The sequence below is a fragment of the Anopheles aquasalis genome, chromosome Y (assembly GCF_943734665.1).
Source record: "Anopheles aquasalis chromosome Y, idAnoAquaMG_Q_19, whole genome shotgun sequence".
NCBI lineage: Eukaryota > Metazoa > Arthropoda > Insecta > Diptera > Culicidae > Anopheles > Anopheles aquasalis.
The window spans coordinates 6,101,325-6,118,825 of NC_064879.1; the positions used below are offsets into that span (position 1 = coordinate 6,101,325).

The window sequence follows — 17,501 nt, forward strand, 5'->3', positions numbered from 1 at the left end:
TCACGAAAACGATAAAATTCAAAAAGATAGAAAGAGAGGCAACTATGAACGAAAGAGAAAGAGCATACTTATCGATCAGCTGTTTCCTGTCAAACGTGGGAAACGATAAAAATGCAGAAATAGCATGGCGCATGCGTAAGTCACTAGAGTGAAAGAGATAGTTATATTCCGCTATCCCGTCCCGAGGCAACATGGCCGGTTTGTTGGTAAACAAAACAACGCCATCTGGCGGTCGCGGTGATGGCCTCTGCAGATGGCGTTGATTTATTTGCCGCCCGTTTGAATCAGCGGTTGGCGCGTGCGCCCAATGCACCATGGTTTCTCGCTCAGCGTTCAGCCATGTCGTCGCACACGGCTGGCCGGTTGCTAGCGCACTCGTGGCGCGTCCGCTGCTGGCCGGCTGGCTGCCCAGCACCGACCGCTCCGCGACACCTAAGACATCTGGACAGCATTTTCAGGCTCCAGGTCATGGACATTGCCAGGTGCGGAGTTTGACTGGGACGGTACATCTCCAAAACGATAACGGAGGTGTCCAAAGGTCAGCTCAGTGTGGACAGAAACCACACGCTGAGCATAAGGACAAAAGCTGGCTTGATCTCGACAATTTATAAGTCGTGCGCGTGGTTGCATGTTCGTTAGTTTGAAATTTGAATTTTCAAAACGAATTCGCCTCTACTTTCAACTCGCCTTGGTAACCTATAGCTGTGCCTTTCTTTCAAAGGTTGGCCTTTCTCTCTCTGGCGCATTGGCTAGGTAGGAAATCGGCAACCCTGCTAAAATGGTTGCCAATTTATACTGGCGAAATCCCACAATGACAGTTAAGCGGAGAGTTCACGGGGGCAGTCGACCCGTTTTACCGAAGAAAAAGATTAAAAACGCTAGTAATGATCACTCACTATTAATGCAAACCACAAACAGGAAATATAGTGAGGCAAATCGCTTGCAAACAGCGTTTACGCTAGGATTTATGCTCCGTGGACCTATAATCTTTTTTACACCGTGTAAACGGCAAATGTAAACTTTTTGGCATTAGACAGTTTCTACACACAGCCAAAATTTGGCGGCTAAAGTCAAAAAAAGAGAACTTCATTTTTCCAACATTTTGGAAAAAATAATGGCAGATGGAGACAAATTTACATCTACGGTACGGCGTACACTGGAGTGCAGCATTATGTGTCTGCCGATCATCTTAAAGCATATTATATTTTTAAAAAAGCTGTTTGCAGGTGTGTTAAAGTTATTTCGCGATGATTCTGTAGTTTTTCTGAAGTTCTTCTTTTCAAGCGTCCCTACACACACCATTATTTTTTTATATGGAGCTTTTGACTTTTGCCGACAATTTTGACTTTAGCCGCCAAATTTTGGCTGTGTGTAGAAACTGTCTTAGCGCCCTGTTAGCGCCCTGTTAGTCTCTAAACAGGGCAATTTGAGTGGCGGTGAGCGATTTCTGTCACACGGGCGGCACGTTCGGCAAATTTTATCATTGCTTGTCAGCGTACATGAAATTACAAGTAATATTTTCGACAAGAGTTTTATTTTAAAGTGTTAAAAAGTAGCGACCTCAGACGATTGCATAACGACTTGTGTGATTTGGTGTTGATTAGTGTGAACGTGCCGCAAGCAAGCCGCAAATGGCTTAAGTTTTCCGCCGGTAAAACGCCTCGCAATGTCGCAGCCGCGGATCGATATCGAATACTGGTACGTTTAGCAGCTCGGACTGATGCTCTAGCTACCGATCGTTAAACCTTCTCCATTACCTTCTGATAGCACGGTGTGCAACTCGAAGCCGCAGTGTCTGGAGCTGGCCCGGACGATCCGCGAGCAGATTCCGGAAGCGGACGTGATTTGTCACAGTGGGCGTCGCGGTTCTTTCGAGGTGCAGATCAACGATACCCTAGTGCACTCGAAGCTTGCCTCGCTTGCCTTTCCCGACTATGCGGAGGTGCTGGATCGGGTACGGGATGCCCAGCAAGGGTTACCTATACGGCCTGTCGCATAGCAACCCATCACTGATTGCGTGATTCAGTAACGAAAAGTGAGTGCGAGCCTCTTGTGCGACAAGCAAACACACCATCCGATCCGGGAACAAAAGTTGATCACGAGAAGGCCACCGTCCTACTAAACTGAGCTGAAAAGCTGAGCCAAATTCAACACAACACCAGTATCCCAGGCTATCATCTATTGTTTAATATTTATCCAAAAACCACGGCGTTAGGATGATGGAGCGACGGAAACTGGACGCTCCCCATTCCCCAGCTATTATCCCCCCGATAGCCGTGGCAATCGCGCTCCTGCGATCCGCACCTCCCTGAAGCTTTCCGGCCTTGGATTTATAGCTGCATTTGAAAAAATGGGAAAACAGAAACCAAAGTCAACTATTTTTCGACAGCAACCGTTCGGGGTGTACCGCCGGTACTTACCTTCAGGGCTTCGGCGTCTAGACGCATGCACGGGATATCTTGACTGTTGTAAACCGCTCGGGCCAGGTTGCGGCGAATATGGTTCTATAGCCACCCCAACATTCCGTGCAGGTGTAGTGATGGACATGCTTACTGCCGAGTAATCGGTCGAACTGCTGTGGTTTGGTGTGACAGTAGGTGTTTTACTCCGATTCTGCGATTGCGAGCTGGATTCGGAATCGTTTCTGTTCGTCGCGACGGACCGTGAACTGTTTATCGAGATATTGCGCGTCCCTCGCTGCGGCGTATATGGTTCTATAGCCACCCCAACATTCCGTGCAGGTGTAGCGATGGACATGCTTACTACCGAGTAATCGGTCGAACTGCTGTGGTTTGGTGTGACAGTAGGTGTTTTACTCCGATTCTGCGATTGCGAGCTGATGTTAAACGATTCCGACCGATCGGATTCGGAATCGTTTCTGTTCGTCGCGACGGACCGTGAACTGTTCATCGAGATGTTGCGCGTCCCTCGCTCCGATCGGCCCTGGGCCTGGTTGGAGGTACGTTCGTGGAGCGGGGTGCGTTCGACCAAATCCAAATAAAAGTTGCTAATAGCGTTGCACCTTTGCTGGAGATCCCGGAACCAATTCTCTTCGCTGCCGTAGTCCTGGAAGCACATGCCATGAACGGGAGGGAACGCCTTGCGCAGTTTGCGCAGCTTCACCGTTTTCGGGAACGGCTTACACGTCAGTTCTTTGAAGCATAGGTTCATCCTCGTCTCCTTGGAGATGACGACGACTTGGTCGATGCCAAGTGATTGGAAGTCGCCGAGATCCGATACCACGAATCCCAGCACGAGTTGTCGAAAATCATCATCTCCCAGAAGGCTGTCGGGCGTCAGCTTCTCCGGATTCAGGCAATTCGGACATAGAACAAACAGTGAGCACTGCAAAAATACGCGAATAAACAAAAAAAACATGTTTGTAGCGGCAAGCGGCGGAACAGGGCCGAATATCACGGCGTTTACTTACCCCAATGCAATTTCTTAACGCTTGTCGAGCATCCTCGCTTTGTAGCACTTTCTCATCAATTAGGAAAGGCGAATACTTTCCGCAAATGGAGCAGGACGGGAAAAATCCCATTTCTTGGCTGAGGCGCTCGGACGCTGAGAGCGGGAAATCACAAAGTGTCTATAGGAAACAGGTGAAGTCATACCGAACAAAATCGCTCGCGAAACTTAGAAAAATGAATGAAAAAAATTGACAGTCGTTGCCTATGTTTTGGTTGCGTTGGAGACGCTGGGACTTTTTATCTTAGATTAAAATGTTTCTTTTAGCTGTTCCTTCTATACTACAATGTAACAATAGTTATGCCGAAATAAACTGCATACTTTATTCTAAAAGAAAAACAAGTGTACGTATTTATTACATGCGCAAATTTAAGTTTTTCAATGCAATGGAAATTATATTGGTAAGTGGATTTGTATCTGTGCCGGTCAGTGCGCAACCTTAAATTTGCGATGATTTACGCTCAACGGTGCCGGATGAAGTCTACCAGATGCTGTGCATTAAAGACGCTCTCGCGGAAGGTATAGTTGTAACCGTCGAGGACCATGACCATGCACGGTAGTGAGTGGTCACCGGTCCGGCGTACCAGCTACTCCTCGTGACCCGCATTGATCGTTCGAGCGTACGGTGTCGATCATCTTCTTGAACGAGTTGGCCGCTTTCATACAGTCGAAGCACCAGTCGGCGTAAAACAGCAGTATTTGCGGAGTTTGGCGGCTTTTGGGCAGGATGTTGCTCTCTTAGTACTTGGCGGTGATCGACAGCCGATGGTACAGGCTAATGTCCTGGTCGTGGAAGTTAAAGTTATGTGCAGTTCGTAAAAGTGTTCGAACGGATCCTGGAACCGACCGTGTGGTGTAATCTGACCGCTCCCTATTCACGATTGCATCCTCGTTCGTTATGTACGGCGTATGCCTTCCGACGCTTCGAGTCGGAAAGTAGCTCGTATGCCTGCTTGATCTCGACGAACCGCTGCTCCGCCTAAAAGTGTTTTGATTTGTCCGGATGCCTGTTTGATACAGTTAGCTCAAGTCCTAGCACGCCTGTGGCAAGCAATCAATACGAACGCAGACAGAGTGCTGTTCGGATTCATACCATTCTTTAGCTTGCTGTTTGTAGGCTCGTCGGATCTTCTGTAGTGTAGCCTTTCGCTCCACACCCACGGTAACGCACGGATCCTTGCTGTCGCACTGCACCAGCAGGACGATCACAAACACTGCCAGGCAAAGCCAGTGCACCATCATTCGAGGCATCCATCCTTGCTCACGAGGCGATGCGCTCTTGATGCGCCTTACAAAAGAAGACACCTGTTCCGACGATGGCAAACTAGGAATAGGAGCGGATCTTCTTCCCTTATCACTCTTCCTTTGGATGCGCCTCGCGATTGGCAGACGATCTGCCGAGCCAGCTATCTTATATGATGAACAAAGCGCGCTGGAGCTGCCTTTATTCGGGCAGAAGAACCCACTCCTTCTCCTTGCTGCTCCGTGTTCGGAACAAGCGAAGAGGTTTCACCTTCGCCGGATCTCTGGTCGGATACGCGACAACACCCTCCTTTGGATGCACCGTGCATGTAGCGCTGATGTGATTGTCCATCACACTCCGATCGTCTCCGTCCTTTTGTCCTTTAACCAATAGTCTAAGCCGACAGTGACCGGCTGGAAGCCGGATCCGGGCCTTTTCCACTCGTTTCAGAATCAGAGATAGCCGGCGTTTTCGGTCCCTGCTGACACGTTGATAGCCACAGCGGAGCTGCTCGTTTGTTCTAAAATTTGAAAATGTATCATATAAACGAGCAAAAGTAGATAATATACCTGATAAAACCATTGCTCTTTTTCGGATTCAAACGCACGCTGGTTTGGTGATGAATGTAAACAAGGCGTCGAATGTCAAAAAACAAAAAAAAGCAAAAAAGAAAAAAAGTGCTATGACTTCACCTGTTTCCTATAGACACTTTGGGTATGACTTCACCTGTTTCCTATAGACACTTTGGTTTATACGAGAGTTTACGCTTCATGTCTCCCCGGCTTAAAACTGCAACAGCTTAATTAAACCAATTTTGAAAAAAACCCGTTGATTTTGACCCGTTTTACACAAAAAGAACAACTTTGAAGGGGGAAGGGGTTGCGAAACACTTCCAGTATAATAAGCAAAACGACATTGTATAATAATTATTAGTTGCTTCATGAATACTTTGAAGGAAACATTAAAACCCTCTTAAACGCGGGTTCCGAGCTGATACATGTATTTTAGAAAATAATAAAATTAATGGAATAATTCCTTTTTTCCATTAAATGCACTTAAGTGTTAACATTTATTGTGCTTACAATTTGCAGGATCTGTTTATTGTATCATTAAAAAATGCGGTGCGATTTTAGATGGATGGTTTTTATTTAAAATAAAAAGGTGCCCAGCATTCACCAGCAAATGAGAGTCAATTCGTACTGGTCAAATTCAACATTTTTTTTCATTACGTTTTGTCATCGTCTTAACCTATGTTTTATGCTTTTGTATGGTTGGTTTCTATTTTGAAAAAGCTGCCCACCTTTCAACAGCAAATGAGAGTCCAACTTCGTAACAAATGAATCCTCTGACTGTTCTTCAAATTCAATTTGGCACTTTTTTCATTACGTTTCGTCATCGTCTTAACCTATGTTTTATGCTTTTATATGGTTGGTTTCTATTTTGAAAAAGCTGCTCAGCTTTCAACAGCAAATGAGAGTCCAACTTCGTAACAAATGAATCCTCTGACTGTTCAAATTCAATTTGGCACTTTTTTCTTTACGTTGCCATCGTCTTAACCTTTGTTTTGCATTTAGTCGCATTACGTAGCCTCTTACTTCTACGTTTTTTCGGCTCTTCGAATCGTTTTGCTTTCAATTGTTTTTTAATTAAGCGAATCACTTTCCGAATGAGTCTATCTTTTTCTTCGTCTACTTCCGAATTACCATCTCTAGAGGTCACCTCACAACACGTGAGATCGATGGTTGGAACACCATCGTTTGATGTTACATCGATTGAAGACATACCATCAGCTGGAACTTGCTGGCCATCAAGGCAAGAGGGAGGCTCTTCAATCACGGGGCTGTCTGCAATATTATTTGCCTCCTTTCTATCGTTCGCCTCTTGCTCGACAATTGCATCTTTTTGCATACCAATTGTACTCTTTTGAAGCAGGACCCTGGGCCAGTAGGAGCAGACTGGTTGGCTCGCTTCTGTTGCTACATTATTCACTGATGGTTCTTGCTTTATCGCATCTGCCGGAATGCTAACCATCGTTTCTACATTGTTTATCGCCGCTGGTGTTATGGGCTGTTGTTCGATCGCCGTGGAATTTGGTGGCCAGATAGAGCGTAAGGCAATCATCTCGTCCAGTTTATGGCAACAAAAATCGCAAAACACTGCATCGGGGGTTGCCTCGAACGTAATGACGACCGAGTATACCAACCGAAGGATTGATAGCCTTTCTTGGTCCATGGTAAGTTGTCCCGTGCTGGTGAAACAGTATTGCCATGCGTTCCTCAAACTTCCACAGAGAGTACATATTCGGACGGTCGGATCGACAATTTCGGAGCGTACCTCTACTTCAGACTTAACGAAATCGTCCGCCCAACATTCAGATTGTACTTGGTATTCTGCTGTGTAGCAAAGGTTGCCTTGAGGAAGCGTCATGGCATCGCTTCCGATCATACTGGAAGAAGGAAAACATGAGAAGCTATTGGAATTTAACTGGAACTTTCTGGTTGTTACCTTTTCTGGTTTCTCTAGCTAGTACCTAATGGTGCGGAGAGTCGTTCTGATTTACCAACTTTTCCAAACGGTTCGCGAAAACCAAATATTAAGCGGGCGACAGACGAACCGTAAACTCTAGCAAACTCGCCCTGTTGACAAGCCGGGGATACATGAAGCGTAAACTCAAGCGTAAAGCCGGCGATACATGAAGCATAAACTCAAGCGTAAAGGCCGGAATACACGAAGCGTAAACTCTCGTATAAACTCAGAATGTAATGCCAAAAAGTTTACATTTGCCGTTTACACGATGTAAAAGAGATTATAGGTCCACGGAGCATAAATCCTAGCGTAAACGCTGTTTGCAAGCGATTTGCCCCACTACATTTCCTGTTCGTGGTTTGCATTAATAGTGAGTGTTCATTACTAGCGTTTTAAATCTATTTCTTTGGAAAAAAGATTCTATTTTTCTCACAAAAGTCGATTAAAGTTCAGTGTAATTCGGATTACGCGTCTCAACCCGGTCATGTAAACATGTTCAAGTGTAAATTAATTTTATATTTACGCTTGAGTTTACGCTTCATGTATCGCCGGCTTAAATATAAAATTAATTTACACTTGAACATGTTTACATGACCGGGTTGAGACGTGTAATCTGAATTTCACTGAACTTTTATCGACTTTTGTGAGAAAAATATTATTTTTTTTCCGAAGAAAAGGTAAAACGGGTCGACTGCCCCCGTGAACTTTTTTATCGTGTATGTTTCATTTTCCCGGGCGAAATTCATTTTAATTAACGCCCAGCTTCGAACCCACCCTTATAAACGTCACGAAAACGATAAAATTCAAAAAGATAGAAAGAGAGGCAACTATGAACGAAAGAGAAAGAGCATACTTATCGATCAGCTGTTTCCTGTCAAACGTGGGAAACGATAAAAATGCAGAAATAGCATGGCGCATGCGTAAGTCACTAGAGTGAAAGAGATAGTTATATTCCGCTATCCCGTCCCGAGGCAACATGGCCGGTTTGTTGGTAAACAAAACAACGCCATCTGGCGGTCGCGGTGATGGCCTCTGCAGATGGCGTTGATTTATTTGCCGCCCGTTTGAATCAGCGGTTGGCGCGTGCGCCCAATGCACCATGGTTTCTCGCTCAGCGTTCAGCCATGTCGTCGCATACGGCTGGCCGGTTGCTAGCGCACTCGTGGCGCGTCCGCTGCTGGCCGGCTGGCTGCCCAGCACCGACCGCTCCGCGACACCTAAGACATCTGGACAGCATTTTCAGGCTCCAGGTCATGGACATTGCCAGGTGCGGAGTTTGACTGGGACGGTACATCTCCAAAACGATAACGGAGGTGTCCAAAGGTCAGCTCAGTGTGGACAGAAACCACACGCTGAGCATAAGGACAAAAGCTGGCTTGATCTCGACAATTTATAAGTCGTGCGCGTGGTTGCATGTTCGTTAGTTTGAAATTTGAATTTTCAAAACGAATTCGCCTCTACTTTCAACTCGCCTTGGTAACCTATAGCTGTGCCTTTCTTTCAAAGGTTGGCCTTTCTCTCTCTGGCGCATTGGCTAGGTAGGAAATCGGCAACCCTGCTAAAATGGTTGCCAATTTATACTGGCGAAATCCCACAATGACAGTTAAGCGGAGAGTTCACGGGGGCAGTCGACCCGTTTTACCAAATCTTTTTCTTTGGAAAAAAGATTCTATTTTTCTCACAAAAGTCGATTAAAGTTCAGTGTAATTCGGATTACGCGTCTCAACCCGGTCATGTAAACATGTTCAAGTGTAAATTAATTTTATATTTACGCTTGAGTTTACGCTTCATGTATCGCCGGCTTAAATATAAAATTAATTTACACTTGAACATGTTTACATGACCGGGTTGAGACGTGTAATCTGAATTTCACTGAACTTTTATCGACTTTTGTGAGAAAAATATTATTTTTTTTCCGAAGAAAAAGATTAAAAACGCTAGTAATGATCACTCACTATTAATGCAAACCACAAACAGGAAATATAGTGAGGCAAATCGCTTGCAAACAGCGTTTACGCTAGGATTTATGCTCCGTGGACCTATAATCTCTTTTACATCGTGTAAACGGCAAATGTAAACTTTTTGGCATTACATTCTGAGTTTATACGAGAGTTTACGCTTCGTGTATTCCGGCCTTTAAGCCGGCGATACATGAAGCGTAAACTCAAGCGTAAATATAAAATTAATTTACACTTGAACATGTTTACATGACCGGGTTGAGACGTGTAATCCGAATTACACTGACCTTTAATCGACTTTTGTGAGAAAAATAGGATCTTTCTTCCGAAGAAAAAGATTAAAAACGCTAGTAATGATCACTCACTATTAATGCAAACCACAAACAGGAAATATAGTGAGGCAAATCGCTTGCAAACAGCGTTTACGCTAGGATTTATGCTCCGTGGACCTATAATCTTTTTTACACCGTGTAAACGGCAAATGTAAACTTTTTGGCATTACATTCTGAGTTTATACGAGAGTTTACGCTTCGTGTATTCCGGCCTTTACGCTTGAGTTTACGCTTCATGTATCGCCGGCTTTACGCTTGAGTTTACGCTTCATATATCCCCGGCTTGTCAACAGGGCGAGTTTGCTAGAGTTTACGGTTCGTCTGTCGCCCGCTTAATATTTGGTTTTCGCGAACCGTTTGGAAAAGTTGGTAAATCAGAACGACTCTCCGCACCATTAGGTACTAGCTAGAGAAACCAGAAAAGGTAACAACCAGAAAGTTCCAGTTAAATTCCAATAGCTTCTCATGTTTTCCTTCTTCCAGTATGATCGGAAGCGATGCCATGACGCTTCCTCAAGGCAACCTTTGCTACACAGCAGAATACCAAGTACAATCTGAATGTTGGGCGGACGATTTCGTTAAGTCTGAAGTAGAGGTACGCTCCGAAATTGTCGATCCGACCGTCCGAATATGTACTCTCTGTGGAAGTTTGAGGAACGCATGGCAATACTGTTTCACCAGCACGGGACAACTTACCATGGACCAAGAAAGGCTATCAATCCTTCGGTTGGTATACTCGGTCGTCATTACGTTCGAGGCAACCCCCGATGCCGTGTTTTGCGATTTTTGTTGCCATAAACTGGACGAGATGATTGCCTTACACTCTATCTGGCCACCAAATTCCACGGCGATCGAACAACAGCCCATAACACCAGCGGCGATAAACAATGTAGAAACGATGGTTAGCATTCCGGCAGATGCGATAAAGCAAGAACCATCAGTGAATAATGTAGCAACAGAAGCGAGCCAACCAGTCTGCTCCTACAACTGGCCCAGGGTCCTGCTTCAAAAGAGTACAATTGGTATGCAAAAAGATGCAATTGTCGAGCAAGAGGCGAACGATAGAAAGGAGGCAAATAATATTGCAGACAGCCCCGTGATTGAAGAGCCTCCCTCTTGCCTTGATGGCCAGCAAGTTCCAGCTGATGGTATGTCTTCAATCGATGTAGCATCAAACGATGGTGTTCCAACCATCGATCTCACGTGTTGTGAGGTGACCTCTAGAGATGGTAATTCGGAAGTAGACGAAGAAAAAGATAGACTCATTCGGAAAGTGATTCGCTTAATTAAAAAACAATTGAAAGCAAAACGATTCGAAGAGCCGAAAAAACGTAGAAGTAAGAGGCTACGTAATGCGACTAAATGCAAAACAAAGGTTAAGACGATGGCAACGTAAAGAAAAAAGTGCCAAATTGAATTTGAACAGTCAGAGGATTCATTTGTTACGAAGTTGGACTCTCATTTGCTGTTGAAAGCTGAGCAGCTTTTTCAAAATAGAAACCAACCATATAAAAGCATAAAACATAGGTTAAGACGATGACGAAACGTAATGAAAAAAGTGCCAAATTGAATTTGAAGAACAGTCAGAGGATTCATTTGTTACGAAGTTGGACTCTCATTTGCTGTTGAAAGGTGGGCAGCTTTTTCAAAATAGAAACCAACCATACAAAAGCATAAAACATAGGTTAAGACGATGACAAAACGTAATGAAAAAAATGTAAAATTGAATTTGGCCAGTACCTTTCAGAGGATCGTTTGTTACGAATTGACTCTCATTTGCTGGTGAATGCTGGGCACCTTTTTTTTTTAAATAAAAACCATCCATCTAAAATCGCACCGCATTTTTTAATGATACAATAAACAGATCCTGCAAATTGTAAGCACAATAAATGTTAACACTTAAGTGCATTTAATGGAAAAAAGGAATTATTCCATTAATTTTATTATTTTCTAAAATACATGTATCAGCTCGGAACCCGCGTTTAAGAGGGTTTTAATGTTTCCTTCAAAGTATTCATGAAGCAACTAATAATTATTATACAATGTCGTTTTGCTTATTATACTGGAAGTGTTTCGCAACCCCTTCCCCCTTCAAAGTTGTTCTTTTTGTGTAAAACGGGTCAAAATCAACGGGTTTTTTTCAAAATTGGTTTAATTAAGCTGTTGCAGTTTTAAGCCGGGGAGACATGAAGCGTAAACTCTCGTATAAACCAAAGTGTCTATAGGAAACAGGTGAAGTCATACCCAAAGTGTCTATAGGAAACAGGTGAAGTCATAGCACTTTTTTTCTTTTTTGCTTTTTTTTTGTTTTTTGACATTCGACGCCTTGTTTACATTCATCACCAAACCAGCGTGCGTTTGAATCCGAAAAAGAGCAATGGTTTTATCAGGTATATTATCTACTTTTGCTCGTTTAAATGATACATTTTCAATTTTTAGAACAAACGAGCAGCTCCGCTGTGGCTATCAACGTGTCAGCAGGGACCGAAAACGCCGGCTATTACTGATTCTGAAACGAGTGGAAAAGGCCCGGATCCGGCTTCCAGCCGGTCACTGTCGGCTTAGACTATTGGTTAAAGGACAAAAGGACGGAGACGATCGGAGTGTGATGGACAATCACATCAGCGCTACATGCACGGTGCATCCAAAGGAGGGTGTTGTCGCGTATCCGACCAGAGATCCGGCGAAGGTGAAACCTCTTCGCTTGTTCCGAACACGGAGCAGCAAGGAGAAGGAGTGGGTTCTTCTGCCCGAATAAAGGCAGCTCCAGCGCGCTTTGTTCATCATATAAGATAGCTGGCTCGGCAGATCGTCTGCCAATCGCGAGGCGCATCCAAAGGAAGAGTGATAAGGGAAGAGGATCCGCTCCTATTCCTAGTTTGCCATCGTCGGAACAGGTGTCTTCTTTTGTAAGGCGCATCAAGAGCGCATCGCCTCGTGAGCAAGGATGGATGCCTCGAATGATGGTGCACTGGCTTTGCCTGGCAGTGTTTGTGATCGTCCTGCTGGTGCAGTGCGACAGCAAGGATCCGTGCGTTACCGTGGGTGTGGAGCGAAAGGCTACACTACAGAAGATCCGACGAGCCTACAAACAGCAAGCTAAAGAATGGTATGAATCCGAACAGCACTCTGTCTGCGTTCGTATTGATTGCTTGCCACAGGCGTGCTAGGACTTGAGCTAACTGTATCAAACAGGCATCCGGACAAATCAAAACACTTTTAGGCGGAGCAGCGGTTCGTCGAGATCAAGCAGGCATACGAGCTACTTTCCGACTCGAAGCGTCGGAAGGCATACGCCGTACATAACGAACGAGGATGCAATCGTGAATAGGGAGCGGTCAGATTACACCACACGGTCGGTTCCAGGATCCGTTCGAACACTTTTACGAACTGCACATAACTTTAACTTCCACGACCAGGACATTAGCCTGTACCATCGGCTGTCGATCACCGCCAAGTACTAAGAGAGCAACATCCTGCCCAAAAGCCGCCAAACTCCGCAAATACTGCTGTTTTACGCCGACTGGTGCTTCGACTGTATGAAAGCGGCCAACTCGTTCAAGAAGATGATCGACACCGTACGCTCGAACGATCAATGCGGGTCGCGAGGAGTAGCTGGTACGCCGGACCGGTGTCCACTCACTACCGTGCATGGTCATGGTCCTCGACGGTTACAACTATACCTTCCGCGAGAGCGTCTTTAATGCACAGCATCTGGTAGACTTCATCCGGCACCGTTGAGCGTAAATCATCGCAAATTTAAGGTTGCGCACTGACCGGCACAGATACAAATCCACTTACCAATATAATTTCCATTGCATTGAAAAACTTAAATTTGCGCATGTAATAAATACGTACACTTGTTTTTCTTTTAGAATAAAGTATGCAGTTTATTTCGGCATAACTATTGTTACATTGTAGTATAGAAGGAACAGCTAAAAGAAACATTTTAATCTAAGATAAAAAGTCCCAGCGTCTCCAGCGCAACCAAAACATAGGCAACGACTGTCAATTTTTTTCATTCATTTTTCTAAGTTTCGCGAGCGATTTTGTTCGGTATGACTTCGCCCGTTTCCTATAGACACTTTGGTTTTTCCCCATCCCCTCCCTGCCTTGCAAAACCCTTAATATTAACTGTCAATTTATATAAACCGGTGAAATCGTGCTGCTAGTAAAATTCGAGAAGTTCAGTTTAAATCATATGATTCATATGAGGTCCATATGGACCTGTGGACCCCTCGTTTTATGCGAAATGCGCTAGGTGCATAATGTTTTCGTGCTATTAAACATGTCAGTCATGTAGCAAGAATAAAAAAAAGCAAGCGAAGGAAGACTCCCGATAGAGATCGTCGGAGAAGGTTTGGTATTTGCGTTAAACCCGCCATAAATCATACCTTGTTCTCTTCCTAGCTGCAACGTACTCTTTTCGCGTATCTCTTTATGCGTGCTCATCGGCCAATACTCAATAACCCCATGAGAATATCGTTCCTGTATCTAATTGCTTGGAAGCAACCTGTTGGCGAACACGACTCGGCACCGTCGTCCTCAACTCACATTACGAAATTGTCGTATTCAACAAAACGTGGTTTCGGTACACACAAAAATATAGCACAGGCAGTAACGGCGACGTGAAACATGGACTTTGGGAAGTTGTTGAGCGTCGCTAAACAAAACACCTCTAATGATGGGCAGAATGCTGAGGTAAGTAGACACAAGTGAGTGATCAGTTCTAGAACAATCCATCCGTAGAGCTATCCTGCAATTCGTAACCATATGTTTTCATTATTAATATCCTTGTACCTATCGATGCAAACTCAGGGACGCTACTATTCGACCAAGTTCGCACCTCCAAAAAAGGAAAGCAAGGAAAAGAAACTATCCGACAACATCAAAAAGTTCCTAGCCAAAAAGGAGGAGGAAGAGCGCGAGAAGGCACTGGAGGCACGACGGAAAGCCGAAGAACTAATGGCCAAGCGTGACACCAAGGCTAAAAGGAAAATTGAGAAAATGCTGAAAGTGATTAAGTCTGCGAATAAATCGGTGCTAAGTGATGCCGGTGGCAAGCTTGAGTCAGGGGAACCAGAGCAACCGGATGAGGATGACTACGGTTACACATCAAACGTTGCCTCCCACTTCTATCAGCAGCTAATGGACAAATACAAGAATAATCAAGAGGAGAAGAAATTTAAGGATGCAGAAAAGCGTTCCATGACAAAAGAGGATCTGGCTGTGACCAAGGCTCGTGTGAAGGATGCTATTATACGGCAGTCGAAGAACGAACAGACACCGCGCCAACGCAAAGCAGAAGGACGTTCAGGTATCGGCTGTGAAGGTGATAATGAAGGAAGACGGCGCTTTAGTGGCGATCCGTATGATCCGATCGAGGAGCGACGTCAAGCGGAACAAGCAAAAGTGGCTACCGCAGCCGAAGATAAGAAACGAAATGCTGCGCGAAAGTTAAGCGGCCCACCTCCGCCGGATTTTGCAACCCTGCTGAAGCTAGCTGAACAAAAGCAACATGAGCCAATTAAAGTTGAGATACCGGTGGAAAAGAAGAAACAAGAACCAGAGCGATTGATGACGAAGAAGGAAAAGAAAGAACACGAGGCTCGGGTAGCGTTCCTGGAAATGAAACGATTGCGCGATCGTATCAAGGAAGATCCGAAGTTGTCGCCCAAAGAGAAAGAGCATAAGCTGGCAAAGCTAGACGCATTGCGTGCAGCGGGTAAATTGCCTGGTATACCGCCGTCCACCACCACCTCATCAACAGCTACTGTGAAATCAACTCCTCCCAGTGCTGGACACGTATCACAAGCAAATGGAGTGTCATGCTCAAAGCCCGCACAACCTACATTCTCTTCCAAAGGCGGTACTTCGTCCGCGAAACCCACACTTGGCCAAACGAATGGTATTTCCAACAAAAGTACGGAGCAGACCAATAAGAAACAGGAAGCATCATTGGCGCGCAAAGTGCCTAATCAGCAGCAAGTCTTGAGTTCGTCAACAACTTCGTCAGCTTCATCATCGACGGTAGTCAAAAGTAAGCCATCAGTTGTGAATATAGCTGCTAAAAAATCATCAAGTTCCAGCATCACACCTTCGAAAACCAGCAAGCCAGCAGCCCCTGCATCCTCTGTCAACCACAATTGTCCTCCAAAGTCTCAACAGCTTGTGAGCAAGGTTGTGGGTTCATCTTCTCGTTCCAATAAACCACAACAAACCGCTAGCTTGATGATACCTACTGTTTCCAAGCAACCGCTGACCATGAACGGCAAGGTGGCTGATATCTCTAGCTCAATGGTGTCCATGGCTGTAAAACAAGCGCCCAAAGCTACCATTGCTGGAGCGTCGGCAAAAAATGGAGAGTCAGTAGGGAATCTCGCGACGAATACTGCACGAACGCCGGTTGCGACTGCGAATCGGAGAGAAGCTCCCCGACCTGGTCAAACGCGCCAGTTTCCGCCAGCTGATGTCCAACGATCGAAACAACCTCGTCCTAATATGGATCGAGGCCACCCGGGGCATCGTTCGAGTGGCTCCGCTCCCAAAAAGCGTCGGGTCATTGACAGTGACAGCGAATACGACAGCGAGATGGACGATTTTATCGATGATGGTGACTGTGAGGAAGACTACTCCTCCGCCATCAAGGAAATCTTTGGATACGATAAGTCACGTTACCGTGACGATGACAATGATGAAGATGACTATAACATGGAGTCAACCTACGCGCAACAGATGCGCGAAGAGTACATCAGTAAGAAGATAGGTATTATGGAGGACTTAGAAGACATGCGCATGGAGGAAGAAGAAAAGCGGCGCAAATTGAAAAAGGGCTCGGGGGTAAAGAAGAAATGAGACATTACAACGACGGATACACCTAAATACGGCCTACATACTGGCCCCGGGATAAAGGACAGCCCAAGGGCCTGCATCCACAGCTCAGCTTTCTCTACGGTGCCAGCTAAGTCAGTTCAACTTGAGTGTATGTATGCATCACTTGGCCAATCGCGTTTTCTGAATTCAATTATATTCAATGATATCGGCATCTGTGAACATTTTTTGTGGAGGTCGGCAATGCGCAGTCGTAGTCTGGTCTACCGGCTCGAATTATATACCACGATTACCAGACAATGGCTTATATTTTTACCGCTAACGCATGTACTCTATTTTTACTGCTAACAAGATGAATATTAGCACACACTACACGACGTTCGGGTTAATGACTTCTACTTTCGTGTTGTACAACTCAACGATTCCCTGAGAAAGGCAACAAGTGCCTTTCTGGTGCTCTGATCGATGCTGAGAGTAGACGTTGAATGTGTGACGGGCTAATGAGCAAAGTGTATTCAATGTTCAACAGCTGCATTAGACCATTATTTAATGTATTTTTGAAACCTTTTTGACAACAGCTGCACGCGCAAGAATATATATGTTCAGGATTTTCGATCATTAGCATTTATTTGGTTATTTCTGCGTTCTAAGTTCAACAAAAACTAGGGAGAACTTTTGCTGAAGGCAGCGGTATGGGAAAGATCAAGAGCCAGTTATAAGTTATGAATTTCGATTGTAAGCGAATAAAACATCGAGAAATTAATAATAATGGGTTAGTATTTTAATTTTATTGAGTTTACTAGCATGAACAGATACAAGGCGGGCATTTTACCCTATTGGCTGATTAACATCGGATTTGTTGACTCTTCATTGGCCACACGCTTATCTATGGTGAAACAACCAGCAACAACCACCGGTCTGTCGGCGAACTACTATTCAATGTCCCTATTACTGTACTGTATTACTTATACCTTGCTTGTCCATATCACAAATTAAGCATTCTGCGCCACCATTTCTTGTCGCTTTCCTCATCGAACGAGTCGTTTGAAAGTTTCATGAGCGTAGCACAGATCTCTTCACTAACCTCGTCTGCCTCGGGCATTTCGGACAGGACCCATGTGTCGTCGGTTGTAGCGAGCTCCT

General features: G+C 44.9%; 5 protein-coding genes and 2 pseudogenes across 6 annotated transcripts in view; 4 read left to right on the plus strand and 3 right to left on the minus strand.

The window, feature by feature from the left end:
- The first annotated feature begins 1,448 nt into the window (after positions 1-1,448).
- Positions 1,449-2,013, plus strand: LOC126579925 (migration and invasion enhancer 1-like). Its single transcript, XM_050243660.1, has 2 exons — positions 1,449-1,698; positions 1,768-2,013. The coding sequence occupies exons 1-2, from the start codon at positions 1,667-1,669 to the stop codon at positions 1,997-1,999; spliced, it is 264 nt and encodes an 87-aa protein (XP_050099617.1). The 5' UTR covers positions 1,449-1,666; the 3' UTR covers positions 2,000-2,013.
- A 227-nt stretch (positions 2,014-2,240) lies between these two features.
- LOC126579920 (uncharacterized) lies at positions 2,241-3,541 on the minus strand. 2 transcript variants are annotated; one of them, XM_050243654.1, is made up of 3 exons: positions 3,431-3,541; positions 2,421-3,345; positions 2,241-2,336 (listed from the first exon to the last, which is right to left on the minus strand). In XM_050243654.1, the coding sequence occupies exons 1-3, from the start codon at positions 3,539-3,541 to the stop codon at positions 2,260-2,262; spliced, it is 1,113 nt and encodes a 370-aa protein (XP_050099611.1). In that variant the 3' UTR covers positions 2,241-2,259. The 2 variants fall into 2 exon arrangements, with proteins under 2 accessions (XP_050099611.1, XP_050099610.1); XM_050243653.1 differs by having other exon boundaries at positions 2,251-3,345.
- Positions 3,542-4,035: 494 nt separating this feature from the next.
- Positions 4,036-5,483, minus strand: LOC126579742 (dnaJ homolog subfamily C member 16-like; annotated as a pseudogene).
- Positions 5,484-9,898: 4,415 nt separating this feature from the next.
- Positions 9,899-11,056, plus strand: LOC126579926 (uncharacterized). The gene is made up of 2 exons (XM_050243662.1): positions 9,899-9,951; positions 10,011-11,056. The coding sequence occupies exon 2, from the start codon at positions 10,012-10,014 to the stop codon at positions 10,921-10,923; it is 912 nt and encodes a 303-aa protein (XP_050099619.1). The 5' UTR covers positions 9,899-9,951; position 10,011; the 3' UTR covers positions 10,924-11,056.
- A 657-nt stretch (positions 11,057-11,713) lies between these two features.
- Positions 11,714-13,491, plus strand: LOC126579743 (dnaJ homolog subfamily C member 16-like; annotated as a pseudogene).
- A 353-nt stretch (positions 13,492-13,844) lies between these two features.
- On the plus strand, positions 13,845-17,020 carry LOC126579812 (protein SPT2 homolog). The gene is made up of 2 exons (XM_050243442.1): positions 13,845-14,228; positions 14,346-17,020. The coding sequence occupies exons 1-2, from the start codon at positions 14,163-14,165 to the stop codon at positions 16,380-16,382; spliced, it is 2,103 nt and encodes a 700-aa protein (XP_050099399.1). The 5' UTR covers positions 13,845-14,162; the 3' UTR covers positions 16,383-17,020.
- A 97-nt stretch (positions 17,021-17,117) lies between these two features.
- The window catches only part of LOC126579813 (LON peptidase N-terminal domain and RING finger protein 3-like), a 1,568-nt gene continuing 1,184 nt past the window's right edge, over positions 17,118-17,501 (minus strand). The window contains exon 2 of the mRNA XM_050243443.1: positions 17,118-17,501. This exon is cut by the window's right edge and continues 728 nt beyond it. Within this exon, the coding sequence (XP_050099400.1) occupies positions 17,344-17,501 (158 nt within the window). The 3' untranslated portion in view covers positions 17,118-17,343.